Source organism: Odocoileus virginianus, chromosome 2 (assembly GCF_023699985.2).
Source record: "Odocoileus virginianus isolate 20LAN1187 ecotype Illinois chromosome 2, Ovbor_1.2, whole genome shotgun sequence".
NCBI lineage: Eukaryota > Metazoa > Chordata > Mammalia > Artiodactyla > Cervidae > Odocoileus > Odocoileus virginianus.
In genome coordinates, this window is record NC_069675.1 from 52,339,350 (window position 1) to 52,361,939 (window position 22,590).

The 22,590-nt window shown below is 38.8% G+C and overlaps 1 protein-coding gene across 10 annotated transcripts in view; it reads right to left on the bottom strand.

Annotated features, from left to right (window-relative positions):
- CTNNA2 (catenin alpha 2) overlaps window positions 1–22,590 on the bottom strand; it is a 1,320,632-nt gene that overhangs the window by 244,727 nt on the left and 1,053,315 nt on the right. For all 10 annotated transcript variants that reach the window (XM_070479775.1, XM_070479805.1, XM_070479797.1 and 7 more), the window contains one exon: window positions 16,578–16,730. In XM_070479775.1, coding sequence (XP_070335876.1) covers window positions 16,578–16,730 — 153 coding nt within the window. The remainder of the gene's footprint in view (window positions 1–16,577; window positions 16,731–22,590) is intronic.

A 22,590-nucleotide genomic window follows, 5' to 3' on the forward strand; every position in this document is an offset into this window, starting at 1 on the left:
TAATTTAGCTAATATGTAGATTTTTCTCTATGGCAGGATTGACCTCTATTCTCTCTTTGGTTTTCATGTATATAAACACCAAGGTGATTAAGAAGCATTCAAACCTGTCTTTCTGACATTGGTCAGTCACAGACCAAAGCCGAGGAAGTACAATAAATAGTGATAGGATCTGTTTTTGGTCACTTTATGGTCTGGAACAGCTTTGCCACCAACTATACCCCAACTTTCAGCTCCTGTTCACGTGAGGCACGAGGGCAGAAGGAACTGCTGTTGTGACTTGCCTTTCTTGCAGTTCCCAAATTTCAGTTTCAACCCCAAATGCATTCTAGAACATGACAGTTATTTGAGTCTTCTCTTTTCCTAGAATCTGAAGTAGGCAAGACTCTTAGACTACAGAAGTTCAAGGATGGTCAGCACCTAAACAATGATGTGCCAGATGCAAAATCTGAGGGTCAGAGGATTAAAGCGATTTGTTCATTCACACAGCCATGGGGTAGATCATTATAACATCAACAAAATCCCGGTCACTGGGTCCAAAAGACCCAGTGCTGTTTTCTAAGGTAAGGACTGAAAGTACATGTACACTGAGCCTCAGGCCAACCATGGGGCTCTGTGAAGTTGAACTCTATCTTCTAAAACTGATGGAGTCAAGGTCATCGGAAAATTCATTTATAATTCAAAAGAACAACATCCCAACACACCATCCCTCTAAAACTATAGCTTCAGGCTGGCTAGGGGGTTTTCTGATATAATAACCCTACAGATAACAAAGATTGAACACATGAGCATCACAGGTTTTTTTTCCTCTACAATTAAAAACTTTTTGCTCTTGAACAAACCCCATCATTTTTAATGGGGCTTGGTTTTTCATTTTTGTATTGAAGGGATCTGACCTTACAGATGTAAGGTTATACTACCCAGAAAAGTTTGTGAGTTTGTTGGACTAAAGTATACATACCTTCAAACAGTCAGAGAAAACACAAACCATTGGGGAAAGTGGACATATACATACAGAGATCAGTCATGCCCATGCAGATGATGAAAAAGTAAAACTTACTTTTTAGTATAACAAAAGACTAACTTTGTCTTGCTTCTCTACAGAAGCAACAGTGAACACTGAATGTAAACGCTAAAGCCTGATTAAGCAGCACCACAAGGACAGGTGCTTAGAACCCAGGTATCTTGCAATCTTTATAACACACGCTATTCTTCTTCAGCTTCAAAGAGTAGACTGAAATAACATTAATAGGATGCTGGATTATAATTTTATTGTGGTGAAGGTAAACTGGTAAGAAGTATATAAGGCTAATACATATAAATATAAATATATACAGAAATATAGGAAGAAGAAGGAAGCGTGAAAAAGAGGTGAGGGAAGAAGAAAGGGAGGAAAGGAGAATGCATGGGCTAGCAGAGAGAACATGAACCCTAAGTATCTGAATTCCAGTTCCATAGCTCACCCATCAGCTATGATTTTGGTCAGGCTACTTTTAGTTTCTTTGGGCCTCAGTTTCCTGGTGGTACTAGTGATAAAGAGCCCGCCTGCCAATGCAGGAGATGTAAGAGACTCAGGTTCGATCCCTGGGTTAGGATGATGCCCTAGAGGAGGGCATGGCAACCCACTCCAGTATTCTTGCCTGGAGAATCCCATGGACAGAGGAGCCTGGAGGGCTACAGTTCATGGGGTTGCAAAGAGTTGGACGTGACTGAAGTGACTTAGCATGCACAAGCCTCGATTTCTTAATCTGCAAAATTATGATGATTAAAGAACTTACCTGCTAAGAGGATTAAAAGACAAAAAATATGGAAAATATTATAATATCTAGCAAAGAGAACAAGCTAAGTGTTATGTATCTTTCTTCTTCTGAGATGCGGGCAACATAGTTAACTACCGTCTCTCTTCTGGATGCTTCTTCAGTGCATGTGTGTGCATGCTAAATCACTTCAGTCATGTCTGACTCTTTGCAACCCTATGAACTGTAGCCCACCAGGCTCCTCTGCCCATGGGATTCTCCAGGCAAGAATACGGGAGTGGGCTGCCATGTGCTCCTCCAGGGGATCTTCCGGACCCAAGGATTGAACCCAAGTCTCTTACGTCTCCTGCTTTGGCAGGCAGGTTCTTTACCAGTAGCACCCAGAAGTATACTTAATTTACCTATTGGGTGAGTTATAGGTGTAGGTCAGGGTGGGGTAAGTTTTTATCCAGATACAAGCAAATATTTGTGGAAATAAATAGTTCTTCTTACATCTAAAAAAGAACTGATTTCTGGACTTCCTGGTGGTTCAGTGGTCAAGAACACACCATCTAACACAGGGGAAGCAGGTTTGCTCCCTGCTTGAGGAACTAAGATCCCAGACATGCTGCTTGTGTGTTGAGTCACTTAGTCGTGTCCAACTCTTTGTGACCCCCCACCCCATGGACTCTAGCCTGCTTGGCCTCCCTGTCCGTGGGATTTCCCAAGCAACAATACTAGAAAAGATTGCCATTTTCTTCCTCAAGGAGTCTTTCTGACCCAGGGATCAAACTCATGTCTCCTGCATCTATGGGCAGATTCTTTACCACTAAGCTACCAGGGAAGACCCACTATGCCCAAATACAAAATAAAAAGTGTAAAAAAAATAGTGGTACATATACACAATGGAATATTAACAAGCCATAAAAAGGAACACATCTGAATCAGTTCTAATGAAGCGGATGAACCTAGAACCTATTATACAGAGTGAAGTAAGTCAGAAAGAGAAAGATAAATATCATATCCTAATGCATATATATGGAATCTAGAAAAATGGTACTGAAGTATTTATTTACAGGGCAGCAATGGAGAAACAGACATAGAGAACAGACTTATGGACATGGGGAGAGGGGATGAGAAGGTGAGATGTATGGGAAGAGCAACATGAAAACTTACATTACCATATGTAAAACAGATAGCCAACTCGAATTTGCTGTATAGCTCAGGAAACTCAAATAGGGGTTCTGCATCAACCTAGAGGGGTGGAATGGGGGAGGGAGATGGGAGGGAGTTCCAAAAGGGAGGAGATAGATGTATACCTATGGCTGATTAATGTTGAGATTTGACTGAAAACAACAAAATTCCATAAAGCAATTATCCCTCAATAAAAAAATTAATTTTTAAAAAGTAATGGCTACTTCATATGGTTGCCAAAAGCATTTTAAACAAGGTAATAAGTAATCAAGAGCTTATAAAGAACCCTGGCTCTATATTCAAATAGTTACTAACAGCCTAAAGTAAATCCTTGAACTTCTCTGAATATTTTATTGTATGTTATAGGAAAAATTATAAAATATGGTAGAGTTTAGGAACTTCCCTGGTGGCTCAGACGGTAAAGAATCTGCCTGCAATGCCGGAGACCTAGATGATGACCTAGGTTTAATCCCTGGATCGGGAAGATCCCTTGGAGAAGGAAATGGCAACCCACTCCAGTATTCTTGCCTGGAGAATTTTATGGACAGAGGAGCCTGGTGAGCTACAGTTTATAGGGTCGCAAAAAGTTGGACACAGTTGAGTGACTAACATTAAGAAACTAGAGAATTTGGGGAAGAGTGGCATTCAAATCTATACTTAAAGGACAGAAAGAAAACTTGCAAGTTTAACATGTGCTTGACCTGAACAAAATAGTTCTTTGTAAAATATTATGATTTACACATTCATTATGACAATTACTTGAGAATTTCAATAATTCATTTCCAGTTCAAGTAGGTTAACTGAATTGGGGAGGAAACATTGAGGAAAGGATGAGAATGTTCAGTTTTTACTTTTTAAACTGAAGATCCAGTTCCATCCATGTTTTTAATGCACTTTTTCTAGATTGTCTTTTCGTTCATGATTTGAATTAAGACCCTGGAAAGGACAAAGCTCTCTCATGTTTATTTCAACTCAAGACATATGTGTAGTGTTTACAGGATCACACCTAACAAAGAGCTACAGCTAGAGCTAATCAAGAAACAATCTCAAAATGAAGGCTCTTTTTTAAAAATTCCAAGTGATTTCACCACTGGAGCAGGTCAAGATGGAGCCACCCCAGACTTTGTCTCTTATCCTAACATCTATTATGTCAGCCCCAAAGCCAACCACTTCCTCCCACCTCCAATACCTCTATTCTGGCCATAGTATCAATCCATTGCTGGAACACTGGAACATTCTTCCATCTATTCTCATTTTCTCCTTTTATCACTCTACTGTCTATTTTCCATAAAGCCATAGAATGACTCTTTCAATATAGAAATTGGATCACACTGTACCTAACATTCAAATATCTGAGCAGAATACAAAATCTTTGCACCCAGCCCTCAATTTTATCTCTGGAATTTTTCCTCTCATGCCCAACTACAGTCACACTGGTCTCTCTGTTCTTTATCAAACATGCCAAGCACATTGCTGCCTTGAGGGTCTTTGCCCTTTCTGTTGCACAGTTTGGAATGTTCTTCACTTCCTTTAAATCCATGCCTAATAGTCATCTTCTTCAGAGACATGTTAAACATCATTGTTCATCCCCCTACCCTGCTTCACTTTGCTCTATAGCAGAGTTCCACCGTTACATTTTATACATTTATCTCACTCTGTCTTTTCCAACACAATATATGCCCCATGAGAGCAGGAAATGTATCAGTTTGGTTCACTGTTTATTGCCAGCAACTGTCAGCACATGGTAACCACCTAGTAAACACTTGTGGCTAAATGAATCTTCTGTGTAAGCAGAGGGATTGGTGGAGAAAAGCAACTTACTCAAGACTGAAATTAAGGCAGTCTGTGCTTCGCTGAAGTGACTTAGCAGCAGCAGCAGCAGCAGTGCTTCACTGACGATCCCATTCCTCATTCTGAATATGAAGCTTTGTGCCTCACTTTCAAACCTTGCATTTTCTAATGGATGCAGCTTCCTACCCTGCATGGGGAGCCTCTATCAAAAGTGACAAAGTCAACATGATGAAGCAGAGAATCAAGATTGCCTTGTGTAGCTCATCACTGCTATGGCCTCAGTGACGTGCTTCAATTTGTCGGAGAGAACCAACTCCCTCTCTCGCATCCTCCGTAACCAAGAATAAGGACAACTGCGTGCTTGTAAGGCAAATGCAGGGAAGAAATAACAGGCATTAACCCAAGAGTTAGTTCAACCTCTCACAGTCTCCAAAAGCAAAGCCTTTCTACTCTATAGAAATGGGAGTTCATCATATAAGCTCTCGGATTCACAATTTCTCCTTGCTGAGTACACTGGGGAGGTAAATAAGCCCAATGACTGTTTATTGATCCAAGAAATACCTATTCAGGGTCCTGCAGCCGTGCTGGTAATATCCTAGGCCTAACTTATTTCATTCATTCTTCAGGCAGTGTCTGTTTATTAAGTACCTCCTCTATGCTAGGCACTCAGCTACCTGTTAAGTAGTTAGGAATCAGTTAGACATGGTCCTTTTCCTGAAGAAGTTGCTAATTTAGCAAGAGAAACAGCATATAGGCTAACAGGTGGATATGTGCAAATCAAAAGTAAGTAGGGTTCTCATCACAAGGAAAAAAAACGGTTTTCTGTTTCTATCTATATCAGATGATGGATGTTCACTTAGCTTTTTCTGGTAATCACTTCAGGAAGTATATCAAATCATGATTTTGTATACCTTAAGCTTATACAGAGCTGTGTATCAAATATACACAGCTATACACATATATATGTGTGTGTATACACAAATATACACAGGAGGTGCTGGGTTGGGAAGATCCTCTGGAGGAAGGCATGGCAACCCACTCCAGTATTCTTGCCTGGGAAATCCCATAGGCAGAGGAGCAATACATGGGATTGCAAAAGAGTCAGACACGACTTAGAGAATAAACAACACAACTACACATCAAATGTATCTGGATAAAACAAGAAGAAAAATAAAGGAAAAAATGTACACAGTGATGTGTGTAAATTATATCTCAGTAAAACTTGGGGAAAAGATTTTTAGAAAATCTCTGAGACCACGAGTACTTGGTTTTTGTTTTGTTTTGTTTTTTAAAAAAGGAAATAGGGTTCCATGAGGGTGAAAAACATGAGGAACTGATCCCACTCAGGGACACGATGTTTGTGCTAAAAGCTGAACAATCAGAAATGACAGGAAGGGGTAGAGCAGGGAGACTGTCAGGAAAGGATCAGTATAAGTAAGCACCGGCCCAGGTGGAGGTGGCATATCACTTTCAACAAACAGAAAGGAGCCTGTGTGTCTGATGCCTGCCATGTAGGAAGTGGGAGAGGACAGAAAGATGAGCCTGGAGGCTGTGGAGATGGCCAGATCCTGCAGATCTTGCAGGCTTCCTTAAAACCTTGATCTTCAACCTGAGAACAAGAGGAAATCGCTGAATGCCTCAGGCAGGGCAGTTGCACAGTCTGATTTGCATTTTCAGAATTTCACTCTGGCTGCTGCATGCAGAAGGACCAGGCATATGAGAGAGGTCTGTTGAGGACCCTGCATTTCCGCAGACTAGAGGGCAGGCAATTTGCACTGGGGCTTTTATGGTAAAGATGCGGGAGTAGAGAGAAGAGCAGGAAGATACACTGAAAGCAAAGCCATGGAAGAAATGTTCCTGTCTGGAGGCTCTGAAACAGCTGTATTGATTTTACATGTTATTTTCCAGATTCAGTTTTATTTATTTATTTATTTATTTATTGCTGCAATGCATATTTTTCCCCACTTTACATTCACTTCACTTCCACCCAGACCATGTTACTTTGGTACTGAGTTGCCATAAGTTGCACTGCATTTCTCCAGAAAGCCTAGGAATGAGATAGAGCATGTGTGCTTGGATCAGATCAGCACTCCTTCAGAGTCAGCCCTGCCCTGAAGCCCTGAGCTCACCCTCAGAAGAAAGGAACTAGCTGGATTCTGGAGATGGGGGGAAATGACTACTGGTGATACTTCCTATAGTGACTGATGCTATAGTTCATGAAGCATCATTGCTGATCTGCTAAATTCTCTCATATCAAGAAATACTCTGGTATAAATTCACCTATGTTTTTATTAAATGTGACAAACACTATAGGGGAAAAAAGCATCAAAATTTCACTTGTTAAGGCAATTATGAAAATTCAAATTATTTTTGTCTATTCATACTTTGTTAATATTTTATTTTCACTTAAAGTGTCTTTGTTGAAGATTGTCTAAAAACTGACATTGTATAAAAGGTTGTGATACCTTCTGTTCACCTCATCACATTCATCTCTGAATAGAAAATACCAAACTGGGAGAAAATTATACAGAAATATAAGGGAAAAAAAAAACATAAAAAATAGGTGAAAACTGAATATAAAATAATGAAACCATAAACAAAGGTGAAAGTGAAAGTAGCTCAGTCGTGTCTGACTCTTTGCGACCCCATGGACTGTACAGTGCATGGGATTCTCTAGGACAGAATACTGGAGTGGATAGCCTTTTCCTTCTCCAGGGACTGAACCCAGGTCTCCTGCAAAAGTAGGAGGGGTGAAATTGTGTTTAGAATCAAATTCCATACCCACCAGAGATGCTCAGACAGCTCAAAACAAAAAAAACCTTGTGTGTGCCAATACCCAGTGATCCCACAAGAGACTGGGCCAGACCTGCTTTTGAGTGTTTCAGTGTCACCTGTGGAGGCACAGGTCAGTAGTGGTTTGCCATGGGGACAGGGGCTCTGGCTGCAGCAGATCTTGGAGGTGCATCGTGTGAGCCCCACCCAGAACCACCGAGCAGACAACCCACAAACTGAAGAACAATTACACCAAAGAAGTTCTTGCATTGTGGTGAAAGTTCTAGGGCCCACAACATTTCCCAACCTGGGAATCCAGCAAAGGAGTGAGAACCCCCAGGGACTCTGACCTTGAAGGCCAGTGGGATTTTATTACAGAACTTCCACAGGACTGGGGAAACAGGCTCTTGGAGGGCACAAACAAAACCTTCTGCACATCACCTAGAAGAAAGGACCAGTGACCCCAACAGAGACTGAGCCAGACTTGCCTGAGAGTGTCCAGGAGTCTCCAGCGGAGGCCCAGGCCGACAGTGGGCTGTCATGGGGTCAGGGGCACTGAATACAACAGTCCTGGCTTGTCCTTAGGCCAAACTACAGGGAGGGAACATAGCCCCACCCATCAACAGAAAATTGGATTAAAGATTTACTGAGCATGGCCCCGCCCATCAGAACAAGACCCAGATTCCCCCAGTCCCTCCCATCAGGAAGCTTCCACAAGCCTCTTATCCTTATCCATCAGAGGGAAGACAGAATGGAAACCACAATTACAGAAAACTAACCAATCTGATCACTTGAATCACAGCCTTGTCTAACTCAGTGAATCTATGAGCCATGCTGTGTAGGGCCAACCAAAATGGATGGATCATTGTGAAGATTTCTGATAAAACATGGTCCACTGGAGAAGGGAATGTGGTTTACATCAGTATTTTTGCCTTGAGAACCCTATGAACAGTTTGAAAAGGCAAAAAGACTGAAAGATGATCTCTCCAGGTCAATAGGTGCTCCAAATGCTACTGGAGAAGAGTGGAGAAACAGCTCCAGAAAGACTAAAGAGGCTGAATCAAAGTGAAAAAAACGCCCAGTTGTCGATGTGACTGGTGATGGAAGTAAACTCTGATGTTATAAAGAACAATACTACATAGGAACCTGGAATGTTTGGTCCATGAATCAAGGCAAAGTGGAAGTGATCAAACAGATAAAAAGAGTGAGCATCGACATTTTAGAAATCAGTGAATTAAAATGGACCAGAAAGGGCAAATTTAATTCAGATGACCATTATTTCTACTACTGTGGGCAAGAATCCCTTAGAAGAAATGGAGTAGCCCTCATAGACAACAAAAGAGTCTGAAATGCAGTACTTGGGTGCAATCTCAAAAACGACAGAATGATCTCTGTTCATTTTCAAGGCAAAAAATTCAATATCACAGTAATCCAAATCTATGCCCCAACTACTAATGCCAAAGAAGCTGAAGTTAAATGGTTCTATGAAGACTTACAAGACCTTCTAGCACTAATGACAAAATAAGATGTCCTTCTCATCATAGGGGAATAGAATGCAAAAGTAGGACATCAAGAGATACCCAGAGTAACAGGCAAGTTTGGTCTTGGAGTACAAAATAAAGCAGGGCAAAGGCTAATAGAGTTTTTTCAAGAGAACGCACTGGTCATAGCAATCACCCTCCTCCAACAACACAAGAGATGACACTACACATGGATCTCACCAGATGATCAATCCTGAAATCACTGATTATATTCTTTGCAACCAGAAATGGAGGCACTCTACACAGTCAGCAAAAACAAGACTAGGAGTTGACTGGGGCTCAGATGAACTCCTTATTGCAAAATTCAGACTTAAATTGAGGAAAGTAGGGAACACCCTAAACCATTCAGATATGACCTAAATCAAATCCCTTATGATTATACAGTGGAAGTGTAAATGAATTCAAGAGATTAGATCTGAGAGAGTGCCTGAAGAACTATGGAAGAAGGTTCATAGCATTGAACAGGAGGCAGTAATTAAAACCATCCCCAAGAAGAAGAAATACAAAAAGGCAAAATGGTTGTCTGAGGAGGCCTTACAAATAGCTGAAAAAAAGAAGAGAAGCAAAAAGCAAAGGAGAAAAGGAACAATATATCCATCTGAATGCAGAGTTCCAAAGAATAGCAAGGAGAGATAAGAAAGCCTTCCTAAGTGAACAATACAAAGAAACAGAGGGAAACAATAGAATGGGAAAGACTACAGATCTCTTCAAGAAAAGTGCAGATACCAAGGGAACATTTCATGCAAAGATGGGCACAATAAAGGACAGAAATGGTATGGACCTAACAAAAGCAGAAGATATTAAGAGGTGGCAAGAATACACAGAAGAACTATGCAAAAAAGATCTTCATGACCCAGATAATCACGATGGTGTGATCACTCACCTAGAGCCAGACATCCTGGAATGCAAAGTCAAGTGGGCCTTAGGAAGCATCACTATGAACAAAGTTAGTAGATGTGATGGAATTCTGAGCTATTTGAAATCCTAAGAGATGATGCTATGAAAGTGCTGCACTCAACATGCCAGCAAATTTGGAAAACTCAGTAGTGGCCACAGGACTGGAAAAGGTCAGTTTTCATTCCAACTCCAAAGAAAGGCAATGCCAAAGAAAGTTCAAACTGCCACACAATTGCACTCATCTCACACTCTAGCAAAGTAGTGCTCAAAATTCTTCAAGCTAGGCTTCAATGGTACGTGAACTGAGAACTTCCAGATGTTCAAACTGGATGTACAAAAGGCAGGGAACCAGAAATCAAATTGACAACAACAGTTGGATCATAGAAAAAGCAAGAAAAGTCCAGAAGAACATCTACTTCTGTTTCATTGACTACCTTAAATCCTTTGACTGTGTGGATCACAATAAATTGGGGGAAATTCTTAAAGAGATGGGAATACCAGACCACTTTACCTGCCCTCCTGAGAAATCTGTATGCAGGTCAAGAAGCAACATTTAGAACTGGACGTGTAACAACAGACTGGTTTCAAACTGGGAAAGGAGTACATTGAGGCTGTATATTGTCACCCTGTTTCTTTAACCTATATGCAGACTACATCATAAGAAATGCCAGGCTGGATGAAGCATAAGCTGGAATCAAGATTGCTGGGAGAAAAATCAATAATCTCAGATATGCAGATGACACCACTATTATTGCAGAAAGTGAACAGGAACAAAAGAGCCTCTTGATGAAAGTGAAAGAGGAGAGTGAAAAAGTTAGCTTAAAACTCAACATTCAGAAAACTAAGATCATGGCATTAGTCCCATCCCTTCATGGGAAATAGATGGGGAAACAATGAAAACAGTGACAGACTTTATTTTCTTGAGCTCCAAAATCACTGCAGATAGTAATTGCAGCCATGAAATTAAAAGACACTTGCTCCTTAGAAGAAAAACTATGACAAACCTTGGCAGCATGTTAAAAAGCAGAGACATTATTTTGTCAACAAAGGTCCATCTAGTCAAAGCTGTGGTTTTTCCAGTAGTCATGTATGGCTGTGAGAGTTGGACCATAAAGAAAGCTGAGTGCCAAAGAATTCATGTTTTTGAACTCTTTGAACTCAGGGGCTCTTGAGAGTCCCTTGGACTGCAAGGAGATCCAACCAGTCCATCCTAAAGGAGATCAGTCCTGAGTGTTCATTGAAAGGACTGATGCAGAAGCTGAAATTCCAATACTTTGGCCACCTGATGGGAAGACCTGACTCATTTGAAAAGACCCTGATGCTGGGAAAGATTGAACGCAGGAGGAGAAGGGGACGACAGAAGATGAGATGGTTGGATGGCATCACCCACTCGATGGACATGAGTTTTACCAAGCTCCTGGAGTTGGGGATGGACAAGGAAGCTGGTGTGTTGCTGTCCATGGGGTTGCAAAGAGTCAGACATGACTGAGTGACTGAACTGAACTGAACTGATAGTCAAATATTGATTATTCATTCGTTCTTCCTTCAAAATTATCTGATATATAATTCCTATGTGATTTACATTAATGGGGCTTTCCAGGTGACACCGTTGATAAAGAATATACCTGCCAGTGCAGGAGATGTAGGAGATGCAGGTTCAATTCCTGATTCAGGAAGATCCCTTGGAGGAGGAAATGGCAACCCATGCCAATATTGAATAGAGGAGGGTATAGTAACCCACTCCAGTATTCTTGCCTGGAGAATCCCCATGGGCAGAGGAGCCTGGTGGACTACAGTCCCTGGGGTCACAAGGAGTTGGACACGACTGAGGGATCAAGCACAGCACATTCCATTGAATAAAAAAAATCTCTGAGTAAAAATACTAACAACAAAAATCATCTCACAAATGTATCCCAACCAGTTCTCTCAGGAATTTCCACTTCCAGCCATGAAAAAGAACCTAGTAAGAGACTCATCTCACTTTCCTGCTGAGAACAACTAGAAATGCAGAAATAAAAGAATTTGCTTCAAAGCATGAGACATCAGCCAAAGGAGTCAAAACTTAGACTAGATCAAAAAGAGATGCTCATTGAAGGGGTCCCAGCTTTCTGCATTTCACTTTTCCTCTCAGGGATTTGCTAATTCTTATTGTGGAAGAAGAAACAGATACAAATAGAAGGTTGCTGCTGAAAGGAAAATGATTCTTTAAGAGTTTTCAGCAACCTCACAGGGTTGGGGACAGGATGGCCGAGGAAGCAGAGGCTTGGAACTAAGGGCCCATATAATAAAGGGACATTCAAAAATAAGCATTATTTTTTTTTTTTGAAAATGCTTTCTCCCACCATTTTTGTCTATTAAGTTACAAATAACAAGAGCCAAATAGTCCCTAAAGGCATACAAAAACAAATCAAAGTCTATACCCATCATGATGACGAGAAAACAAAAACTGGAGTAAATACTTCATAGATGAGGTGGGATACTAAGTACTTCATTTGATTCTCTCTTGGCATCTGGAATGACCATTCCATAGGACTAGGATAAAAGAAAGGTAGACTATACCTTAGAAAGTCATAAACTAGCCTTAAATCAGAGAAGTTTCAAGTCTTCAAATGGACTGAGATGGTTTGCCTCTCTGCTGCCTGTCAGAGGACAGGATGAATTCTCTTTGGAGAGAAAAATCATCCAGATTGCTATGGTCTGAATGTTTGTGTCCTCCCAAGATTCATCACTTTCAAATCCTCATACCGCATGTGATGGCTCGGAAGTGAGGTCTTGAGAGTTTCATAGGTTATGAAATTCATAAATGGGATTACTGTTCTTATAAAAAGGAACCCCACAGTCATCCCTCTCCCCTTCCACCATGTGAGAACACAGTGAGAAGCTATGAACAAAGATGAGGGCCTTCACAGAATACACCTATTCAGGAAACTTGGTCTTGGACTCCTCAGCCTCGAGAACTGTCAGAAATAAATTTCTGTTGTTTATAGGCCACTGAATGTGTAGTACTTTGTTATAGCAGCCTGGATAGACTAAGACACAGATTCTCTACATTTTTTCATAAGAATGTCTACCATTCAATCAAAAATTAACCAGCATACCAGAAAGAAAGAATCTTCAAGATAAAATCAAATAGCAAACAGTCACCATACTAAAGTCTCCATTTTGAAAGCCTCACAGGGCTACATCACCATTTAGTTAAACAAGTACAAACTCAATTAAATGAAACATGGCATATTCCAGTCATCAGGCAAATGCAAGAGATTAATTATAATTAAGAGTCTTAATTCTATTTTTTTTTTATTAGTTGGAGGCTAATTACTTTACATCATTACAGTAGTTTTTGTTATACATTGATATGAATTAGCCATGGATTTTTGAATGTTTGGCTGCTGACAATGTTTAAGCCTCACTCTTCCCCCTTTCCCTCATGCTACAAACTGGGCAAACTGATAGGAAAGCCCACTGTTTTTTCTATGCTAAAGTAGAGTCTGAAGAAACATTTAAACTCCAGTTCCTACATGGAGATCTTGACTCCAGAACCCAAAGCCTGATAAAAACCAAAATCATTTGTTGTCTCCTTTGAAGCCACTGTGGACTGGCTTGGACCACTCTATAGGGCAACCACAAAACAGAAACAAAATTGATTCAAATACTGGAGTTTTATGACTTGGATTTTTAAAATAATTCTGATTAATATATTTTAAAGGAGATGACCTGATAATGAATTATATCAGAAAAACTGGAAATTCTTAAATAAAAATGGAACTCAATAGATCAGTTTCAAGCATATTGGACACAGATGGAGACAGGATGAGTGAGCTAAAAATTAGGTCAGCAGAAAATAACCAGAGACATGCACAGTTTAGGAAGAAATTTATAGTCTCAAACACGTATATTACTAAAATAAAAAAGGCTAAAAATCAATGATAGGATTATTCATTTCAAAAAGTTAGAAAAAAACAATAAGTTATAACAGAAGAAAGCAGAAAAAAGAAATACAAAGATAAGAGCATTCTTGTATAAGAGAAATACAAAGATAAGAAATACAAAGATAAGTCTTAAATAAAACTTAAAAATTCTACAAAACTGAAAGCTATGTTTTAGAAAAAATTATTAAATTGGTCAACCTCTTACAAAACTAATTAATAAAAAAGAAAGAAGACACAATTAGGCACATGAGGGATGAATGGGGAAAAAAAAAGAAAGAGTAGTGCAGATTCTAATACATGTTTTAAAAATGGTAGAAGACATGGGCAATTTTATGCCAAAAACTTAGAAAATTAAATGAAAATTACAAATTCTTAGAATGAAACTTACCAAAGCTGACCCAAAAGAAGCTGAAAATTTAAACAGTCTTATGCTTTAAAAATTGAACCTACAATTTTTTAACTCTTCCTCAAATAAATACCCATGCTCAGATTGCTATATCAGTGAATTTCTCCAAATATTTAAAAAATATATAATGCCATTCTCACACATTCACTTCCAGAAAACAGAAAGAAAAAATAACTTCTAACTTATTTTCTGAGGGAAAGTGTATTTTTGATCCCTCTAAAGGAGAATAAAGAAGACAAAAATTATGCAATAGTCTCAGAAATATGACATAATTCTATACATATTCATAAATTTTAAAAATCTTTAAAAAGGAGTAACAGAAGACAAATAAGTTAATCTAAAAGTATCCACAAGAAATCTAGAGTTAATGATATAATAAATGGTAAAATATTAAAATTTCCTCACTGAGATCTAAAGGTAACAAAAATATCTATTATCATACTTCTAAGTTGAAGGTTTTGTTAGTGCAATAATACAAGTAAAAAAGAAAACATGGGATTGGAAAAGAAGAAATACAAGTGTCATAATTTGCAGATAACATGATTATATACATAAGAAATCCTACAGGATACAGTCAAAACTTGGCATTAGGAAGTGAATTAAACAAGGTAATAGATATGAAAATCAATGTAACACCCAAATTTTTCATATTACAGACACAGAACCTAAGGCCCAGAAAAGTACCCAGGTCTATATGGACACTTTCAAATTGGAAGAAGTGTGACTTTAAGCCCAGTGCTCAAGTTTCCTTACATGTGTGCATCAGCAGTGATGCATTTGTTTGAAGCACATAAGATGCAGAAATGTTTTCAAGTCCAGCTCATGTCTAATCAAACAGAGGCCAATGTACACCCTTGTCCTGGCACCTCCTGGGCATCCGGACATTCCAAAATGCTGCTGGCTGCAGGGACCACACAGGTAGAAGGAAAGGAACAACTAAGGGAGCAAGTTAGCAACAGTCCGAAATGTGGGGTCTGAACGACCTGGATCTTCTGCTGCTGGCACAAGCTGTGAATCAAGAATAACCCAGAGTGACTGGATTCCCCTACAGTGAAATATACAGATGGGATGCAGGGAAACGATGGCTGTGTCCAGGGTCAATAAGATAGCAAAAAAGAGTAGGGAGCTACTTGGCCCTGGCCTCATTCTTACCCAGGGCATCAAATTTGAACTTCAAACATGATCTGCAAATGAGGCTGTACACAGAATCACAGAAGGACACTGGCAGAATTGAAAGTAGGAGATGTTCATCATACGACTCTAATCTCGCGTCCCTGTCTTTATTGATAATAGCTACAACACGTCGTTAATTAATGTTCTCCATAAGTGCTGCAACTGTCATGTAAATACTAGAATTCTATATATTGGGATGATGTATACTAATATTATGATTTATTGCATATTAATATTTTTAACTTTTGTAGCACTCATTTCGCATTCTTCCTTTCCTCTTCTTCCTCCCCTTGTCATTCCAACTGCCCCTTCTTCAGCTGTTCTTTCTTCAAAGTTGAAAGTGGCAGAACTTTCAAGGCCAACCTTGGAAAGACTTTGGATGCCGCAATGGCTAACTTGGAATTGCAGCCAAATCTTGGAATCTGTAGGTGGAATGTGAGGGGTGATAGGGTATTTGCCCCATATTTGGGGACAGAGCCAGAAAGATTGCCATAATATTATAAGCATGACTCTATTTTCAGCTTCTTTAGTCTAATGTCACCCGAAGACACTGGGGCTACAGTAGGAAGTTCAAGGGTTTCAGTCAAACAGTACAATTTTGCATTTATAAAGCAACCTCTACAGATGTCTCTAACACAGAGAATATACCTAGGACCTGAATTTACACTCCTACTACTGCCCCAAGAGTCTTTACCAGGATTCCAAACATCTCTTTTAGGGAGGGGAGACTAATTTTTATAATGTTCATAATGTGGCCAGCTAATTCGGGTTTAGGTGGGTGAGTAGAGATGGGATAAAAAAGGGAACTGTGTCTAAATCTCCATTTGGAAGTTTTAATTCTACTTCTTCAAATCAAAGCTGGTCTTCAGCACTTGGACTGTCCCTTCTATTGCTCCTGTTTCATCCTCTGCTTACTGTTGAGGAAAATTAGCAGATACATTTCAGAATCTGTTTAGAATTGTGTAATAGTGAGAGGAGAGATTACTGAAAACTTGTGTCCTTTACAAAGGATGGAGTCACCAGAAGGTAAAAGAAAGATCCAGGAAAATCACAGGAGCCTGGTTTGTTGAAATTCCAAGACCCATTTATAGAGATTAAACCTACTGATACAAATTCTAGTCTCAAGCCTCTCTTAACTTACCTCCACCAGCTTGTTGGCATGCTCACGGAAAACCTGGGCATATTCCTTCACTTCCTTCTCGTTCCCACTTTTCGCTGCCTCAATGAGAACTAGCAAAGGAACGTTGGTTTCCAAGAAAGAATCTGATATGTGATCCATCACTGCTTTCCGAAGCTACAGTGAAAAAAAAAAAAAAAGAAAACAAAGAATTAAGGGACAGAATAACTGTTTGATTGTATTACTCTTTAAGTCATACAAATTAAATCACTTCCTAGGAATAGTTTTTCTAAAGACCCAGTTCTGATGGTTCACAGACATAATGCTGCAACTCTCTTTTTAATCTTCCTGGTGCTTATCATATCAAAGGAAGGCACAGAGATATGACTGATTCTGAATTATCTGTATTATATATCAACTTGGAAGTTACACACATGACTTGTAGCTCAATACATTATAGGCTGTCCTTATCAAAGTTCTTCTGACATCCTTCATTGACAAGTGTCTCCCTTCAGGTTTTAAGTCCTGATTCATCTCAAGAACTCGGGCTTTTTAGAAAAAGAAGAAATGTAGGCATCAATCAACAGATAGGGAGAACTTTAGATGATGAACTAGGCCTTGAAGCGACCTGAAAATCTTATCTCTCTGCTGTCTCCAACACTTTCTACATCCATTGTTTGTATTTGATGGAGGGAGAAACATGAAACTCCTAACAATCTAAAAAAATGTATCTGCCAGGTGCTATGATGATACAGTTGGTATGCTTCAGAAAGAACTACTGACAATTATTCTTCAAGGTAATTTAGAATAAACATACCCAAATTTCTAACAATGCATAATTACACATCATTCCCACATTGTTTAAATGGGAAGTAGGACAGCCACATTAAAATGAAATGAAACTGTACTGAACAATTACCTTAGTGCTGCTTTGTTCATAATTGTCAGATGTATGCAAGGAGAAAACACCCCAAATACAAATAAACAGAAGAGAAGATGATAAACAATGTGTATACTTTCCAAACAAATGTTCCTATTCAGGGGTATTCAGGAAAATCTTTTGATAGTATGATACATATACATTTATCATTGGTCAGAAGAAGGGAAATGCACAAAGTCCAGTTCCTTTTGCACTAATTACCAGAGGGTATCCCAGTGTGTATGTGTAGTTTAGTTTAGTTTAACTCTGGATTGAGTTGGACATTTTAGCATATAAATCATAACAAGATTTGTGGAAAATTAACATTAATTACTTTAGTAACATTAGTTACTCATTAGCAAGGTGTGCTAAATTTCTTCTTGGGAATACTACTTTTATTGGTGAGCTCATATATTCTGGGCATATGTGATGTGCCAGACAACTTAGATCAACAAAGGTTTTTTTATGTTATATCACTTAATCCCCATGACAATACTATGAGATAGGGACTATTCTTAGACCACCAGTTTTTCAGATGAAGAAAATGAGGCTTGGAAAATTTAAATAACCTGCCTGCCCCCATAAGGTGGCAAGGAGCCACCTCTAATAAAGTCTGAAGGGGACAGTGCAGAGGACACTTGAAGCTGACCTGGCTTGGCTCTCCTCCAGCACAGAAACCCTCATGAAGGAGAAGCTATTGAGAGTGTAATCAAAGTTGAACTGGCTGGGGGCAATAGAGACAAAAGAAAGGAACGATCTAGATCTAGATAAAGTGGGGGCAATGGTCAGAACGAGGCTATCTCACCAATCAAGACAATGTTTGCTTTTTTTATCTTAGGAAAATTTTATTTTTGCAAAACATATATATAACATAAAGGTTTTTCACTTTAAGTGTATAATTCAGTGGCATTAATTACATTCACAATGTTGAAAACCATCACCAACATACAGTTCCAAAATATTTCCATCATCCCAGAGACTCTGTAAACATTAGGCAAGAATTCTCCATGCTCCCCTTCTCCCAGCCCTAATAAATCTACTTTCTGTCTCTATGAATTTGTCTATGCTAGATCATTCATACAAGTGAAATCATACAATATCTGTCATCTTGTGTCTAACCTACTGTATTTTTAAATATTACATAAAATAAGAGAAGTGAGAGCTCTGTGAAGCTAGAAGAATTATCTGCTCTTCTAGACTTTTTCCAAGACTTCAGGAAGATTAAGTTCTCATTAAGTATGAGCAACTTGAAATTATCAAGGTCAAAATTCACATAAAACTATTATAAGAAAAACATATCATCTCTATACAAACTGAAAGCATCCCAGAAAGATATGCCTGTAAAATAAATTAAAATTGCAATCTACTATTTCAAACACATTAAAATGCACTAAAAATGATGCAAGATATGAAAGAACATAAATTAGAAAAAGAAGAAATTCAAGGATGAAGTCATGAAACTTAGAAAAGAATTATAAGTAAAAGAAAAATCATTTGAAAAAGACTAAATAGGAATGACTAAACACAGTAGCAAATGCGTCAAAAGAAATAGAAAAGAAGGAAAAAATTTTAAATGCAAAATAAAATCTTCTAAAAGAGATTTTAAAAATTTTGAGAAAAGGTAACAAATACTGAAGATAAGCAAAGAAATTTCAATATATGGTTACCAGAGGTCCCTAAAGAGGAAAATCAAAGCAAGAAAATGGAAAGAATACTAAGCATAGTAATTCATGAATATTTTCCTGAATATATATAACTTTAAAGTGCTATTATATAAATATAATTACTTATATAATTATTTATTTAATATAATTATTAAAATATATAGAGAGACATGTATTTGATATAGAAATATATGTTATACACATAATATATAAGCAATTTTCTGAAAAAGCATTTCATGTTCTTGAGAAAGGAAACCTATACTATCAACCAAGAAAATTGGATTCTAAAGAAAAAAGGGGTAAATACTTATGTATTTAGGCAAATAAAGGAAAGAAAATTATTTATATATGATCATTAGACTTTCCAACATCAAAGTTTTATGCCAGAAGAAAATAAAATACTACATTTAAGACCCTCAAGGAAAGAAAATGTGAGCTAAGAATTTTATAACCAGCAGAACTGACTTTCAAGGATATAAACCACAGACAAAATTTGATCAACATTCAAGAACTCAGAAAATATCATTTTTATGAGACACAGAATCTGTTAAAGGATGAACTTTACCTGGAAAAATAACTGGAAAAAAACATCAACTAATAACTCAAAAAACATAACATAAGCACTGGCAGTGAGCATTCAATATATTCTTATTTATAAAACTAAGAATGTAGGATAGTCAAATGGGAGAGAGTATAGTATAAAATGGATTTATGCTCTGACAATGAAGATGTAAAAATGAAAAGAAAAAGGGAATAGGATCTTTTGTAAAAAGATCTTAACTATTTTATGTGATTTTAATTATAATGGTAGTATGAATATTGTTATTCTAAGACTACTGTGTTTAAAGGTAGGCTCAGTGGTAAAGAATCTGCCTGCCAGTGCTGGAGCCACAGAAGATGAGGGTTCCATCCCTGTGTCAGGAAGATCCCCTGGAGGAGGAAATGGCAACCCACTCCAATATTCCTGCTGGGATAATTCCACGGTCAGAGAAGCCTGGTGTGCTATAGCACATAGGGTCGCAAGGAGTCAGACGTGACTGAGTGAGCGTGCACACAAAGCAAATAGTTATGAAATTTTATTTCTCATCTCCCGTGTCCTTGCTAACCAGAAGTGTTAGTGTGGAAGAAAGACAATGTGATATATAAGAGATTTAAAAAAAAAAAAAAGAGATTAAGGAAAAACCCTATTACTCTAAACCTGAAGTAGAAATACCAATATGAACACATGAGATTTTAAAGTAAACACACACATGTAGTTTCCAGTTCTGTCCAACAATGGCCAGTCCAGTAACAATGAACATTTTTGAAATACAATTTTACCTTAAAACAAACTAAAGCTTCTTGGGGAAATGGTTGATTCCAAGTTCTTTGAAGCTGCTACTGCTGCTGCTAAGTCACGTCATTTGTGTCCAACTCTGTGTGACCCCACAGACAGCAGCCCACCAGGCTCCCGTCCCTGGGATTCTCCAGGCAAGAATACTGGAGTGGGCTGCCGTTTCCTTCTCCAGTGCATGAAAGTGAAAAGTGAAAGTGAAGTCGCTCAGTCGTGTCCGACTCTTCGCGACGCCGTGGACTGTAGCCTACCAGGCTCCTCCGTCCACGGGATTTTCCAGGCAAGAGTACTGGATTGGGGTGCCATTGTCTTCTCCATCTTTGAGGCTAGAAATATATAAATAAGCCTGAAATATCTTATTATGTATACGTGCTAAGTCACTTCAGTTGTGTCTGACTCTGTGAGATCCTATGGATTGCAGCAGGTCAGGTCCCTTTTGTCCATGGGATTCTTCAGGCAAGAATACTGGAGTGGGTTGCTGTGCCCTCCTGCCCACTGCCCTCCTGCCAGGGGATCTTCCTGACCTAGGGATTGAACTCATATCTCTTACATCTAACCTGCATTGGCAGGTGAGTTCTTTAGCGCCACCTGGGAAGCCCATATTTTATTTTACTAGATCAGTCAGTCAGTTCAGACTGCAGCACGCTAGGCTTCCCTGTCCATCACCAACTCCTGGAGCTTGCTCAAAGTCATGTCCATTCAGTCAGTGATGCCATCCAACCATCTCATCCTCTGTTGTCCCCTTCTCCTCCTGTCTTCAATCTTTCCCAGCATCAGGGTTTTTTCCAATGAGTCAGTTCTTCACATCAGATGGCCCAAGTATTGGAGCTTCAGCTTCAGCATCAGTCCTTCCAATGAATATTCAGGACTGATTTCCTTTAGGATTGACTTCTTAGATCTGTTGCAGTCCAAGGGACTGTCAAAAGTCCTCTTCAACACCTCAGTGCAAAAGCATCAATTCTTCAGCACTCAGCTTTCCTTACAGTCCAATAGCAGAGAGTTGTTAAAGATCACTGTGTCTGTGTGTGCTCAGTAGTCTGACTGTTTGTGACCCCATGGACTGTAGCCTACTAGGCTCCTCTGTCCATGGAATTTCCCAGGCAAGAACATTGGAATGGGCTGTCATTTCCTACTCCAGGGGATCTAACCAGGGATGGCACCCACATCTCTTGCGTCTCCTGAATTGGCAGGCAGATTCTTTACGAACTGTGCCACCTAAGAAGCCCATCAGAGACTACTAGAGTCATGTAAAAGTAACTCAGGAGGCTCTCATTTGGCCAAAGGTTAGACAATTTAAACTTCTCAAACAATAAAAATTCCAGTGCCTTGAAACCCATAAAATAACTTTAAATGAGTGTATAAGGACTAAAAAAACAATAATGATGAACTTGTCACCTTAAGAGGACAACAAGGAACCAATTTCACTTATCTTGGGAAAATCAAGAATATATCTTGCCTTTCCTATGTGAACTGATTTGTAATAAGAGAAATATCTGACTCTAAATTTAGTCCACTTAATAAATTGAAAACAAAATGATAGAATATCACCATTTTGCAACCAATAATGAATCAAAATGTCTTCAGTTTAGACAATGAACAACAGTGTTTGAAAAATCACCAAAAAAGACAGCTGTTTAAGAATTGTGAATCACTATATTGTACATATGTAAATTATATAATATTATTTATCAACTATACTTTAATTTTAAAAAGAGAGAAAGAATCATGTACTACATGCCTTCTGATGAAATAGCACAATCCCAACCATGGTGATGTCAAAGGGATCAAACCTGGATAAGGTGGAGGCTCTGGATCCCCTTGGTGATTTGCAGAAAGTATAGAAGACAGAACAACATATGGGACATATGGCACCACACATGTGTATTCAGCAAAATGCAAAAACTTACAATACTAACCATCCGGGTTCTCCAACAGATAGAGTATAAGCAAAAGAAAGGGAAGGAAGTGGATGCAATAGATTAACAGACTAAAAGATAAATCCCAAAATGTGGGCAAAACCAAATGATGTCATCTGAAGATGCACATCAGGATAATAAAATCACAGAAACATACAAGGAAGTGAGCACTCTAAAGTCAGAATAATGATTACTTTTGGAGGGA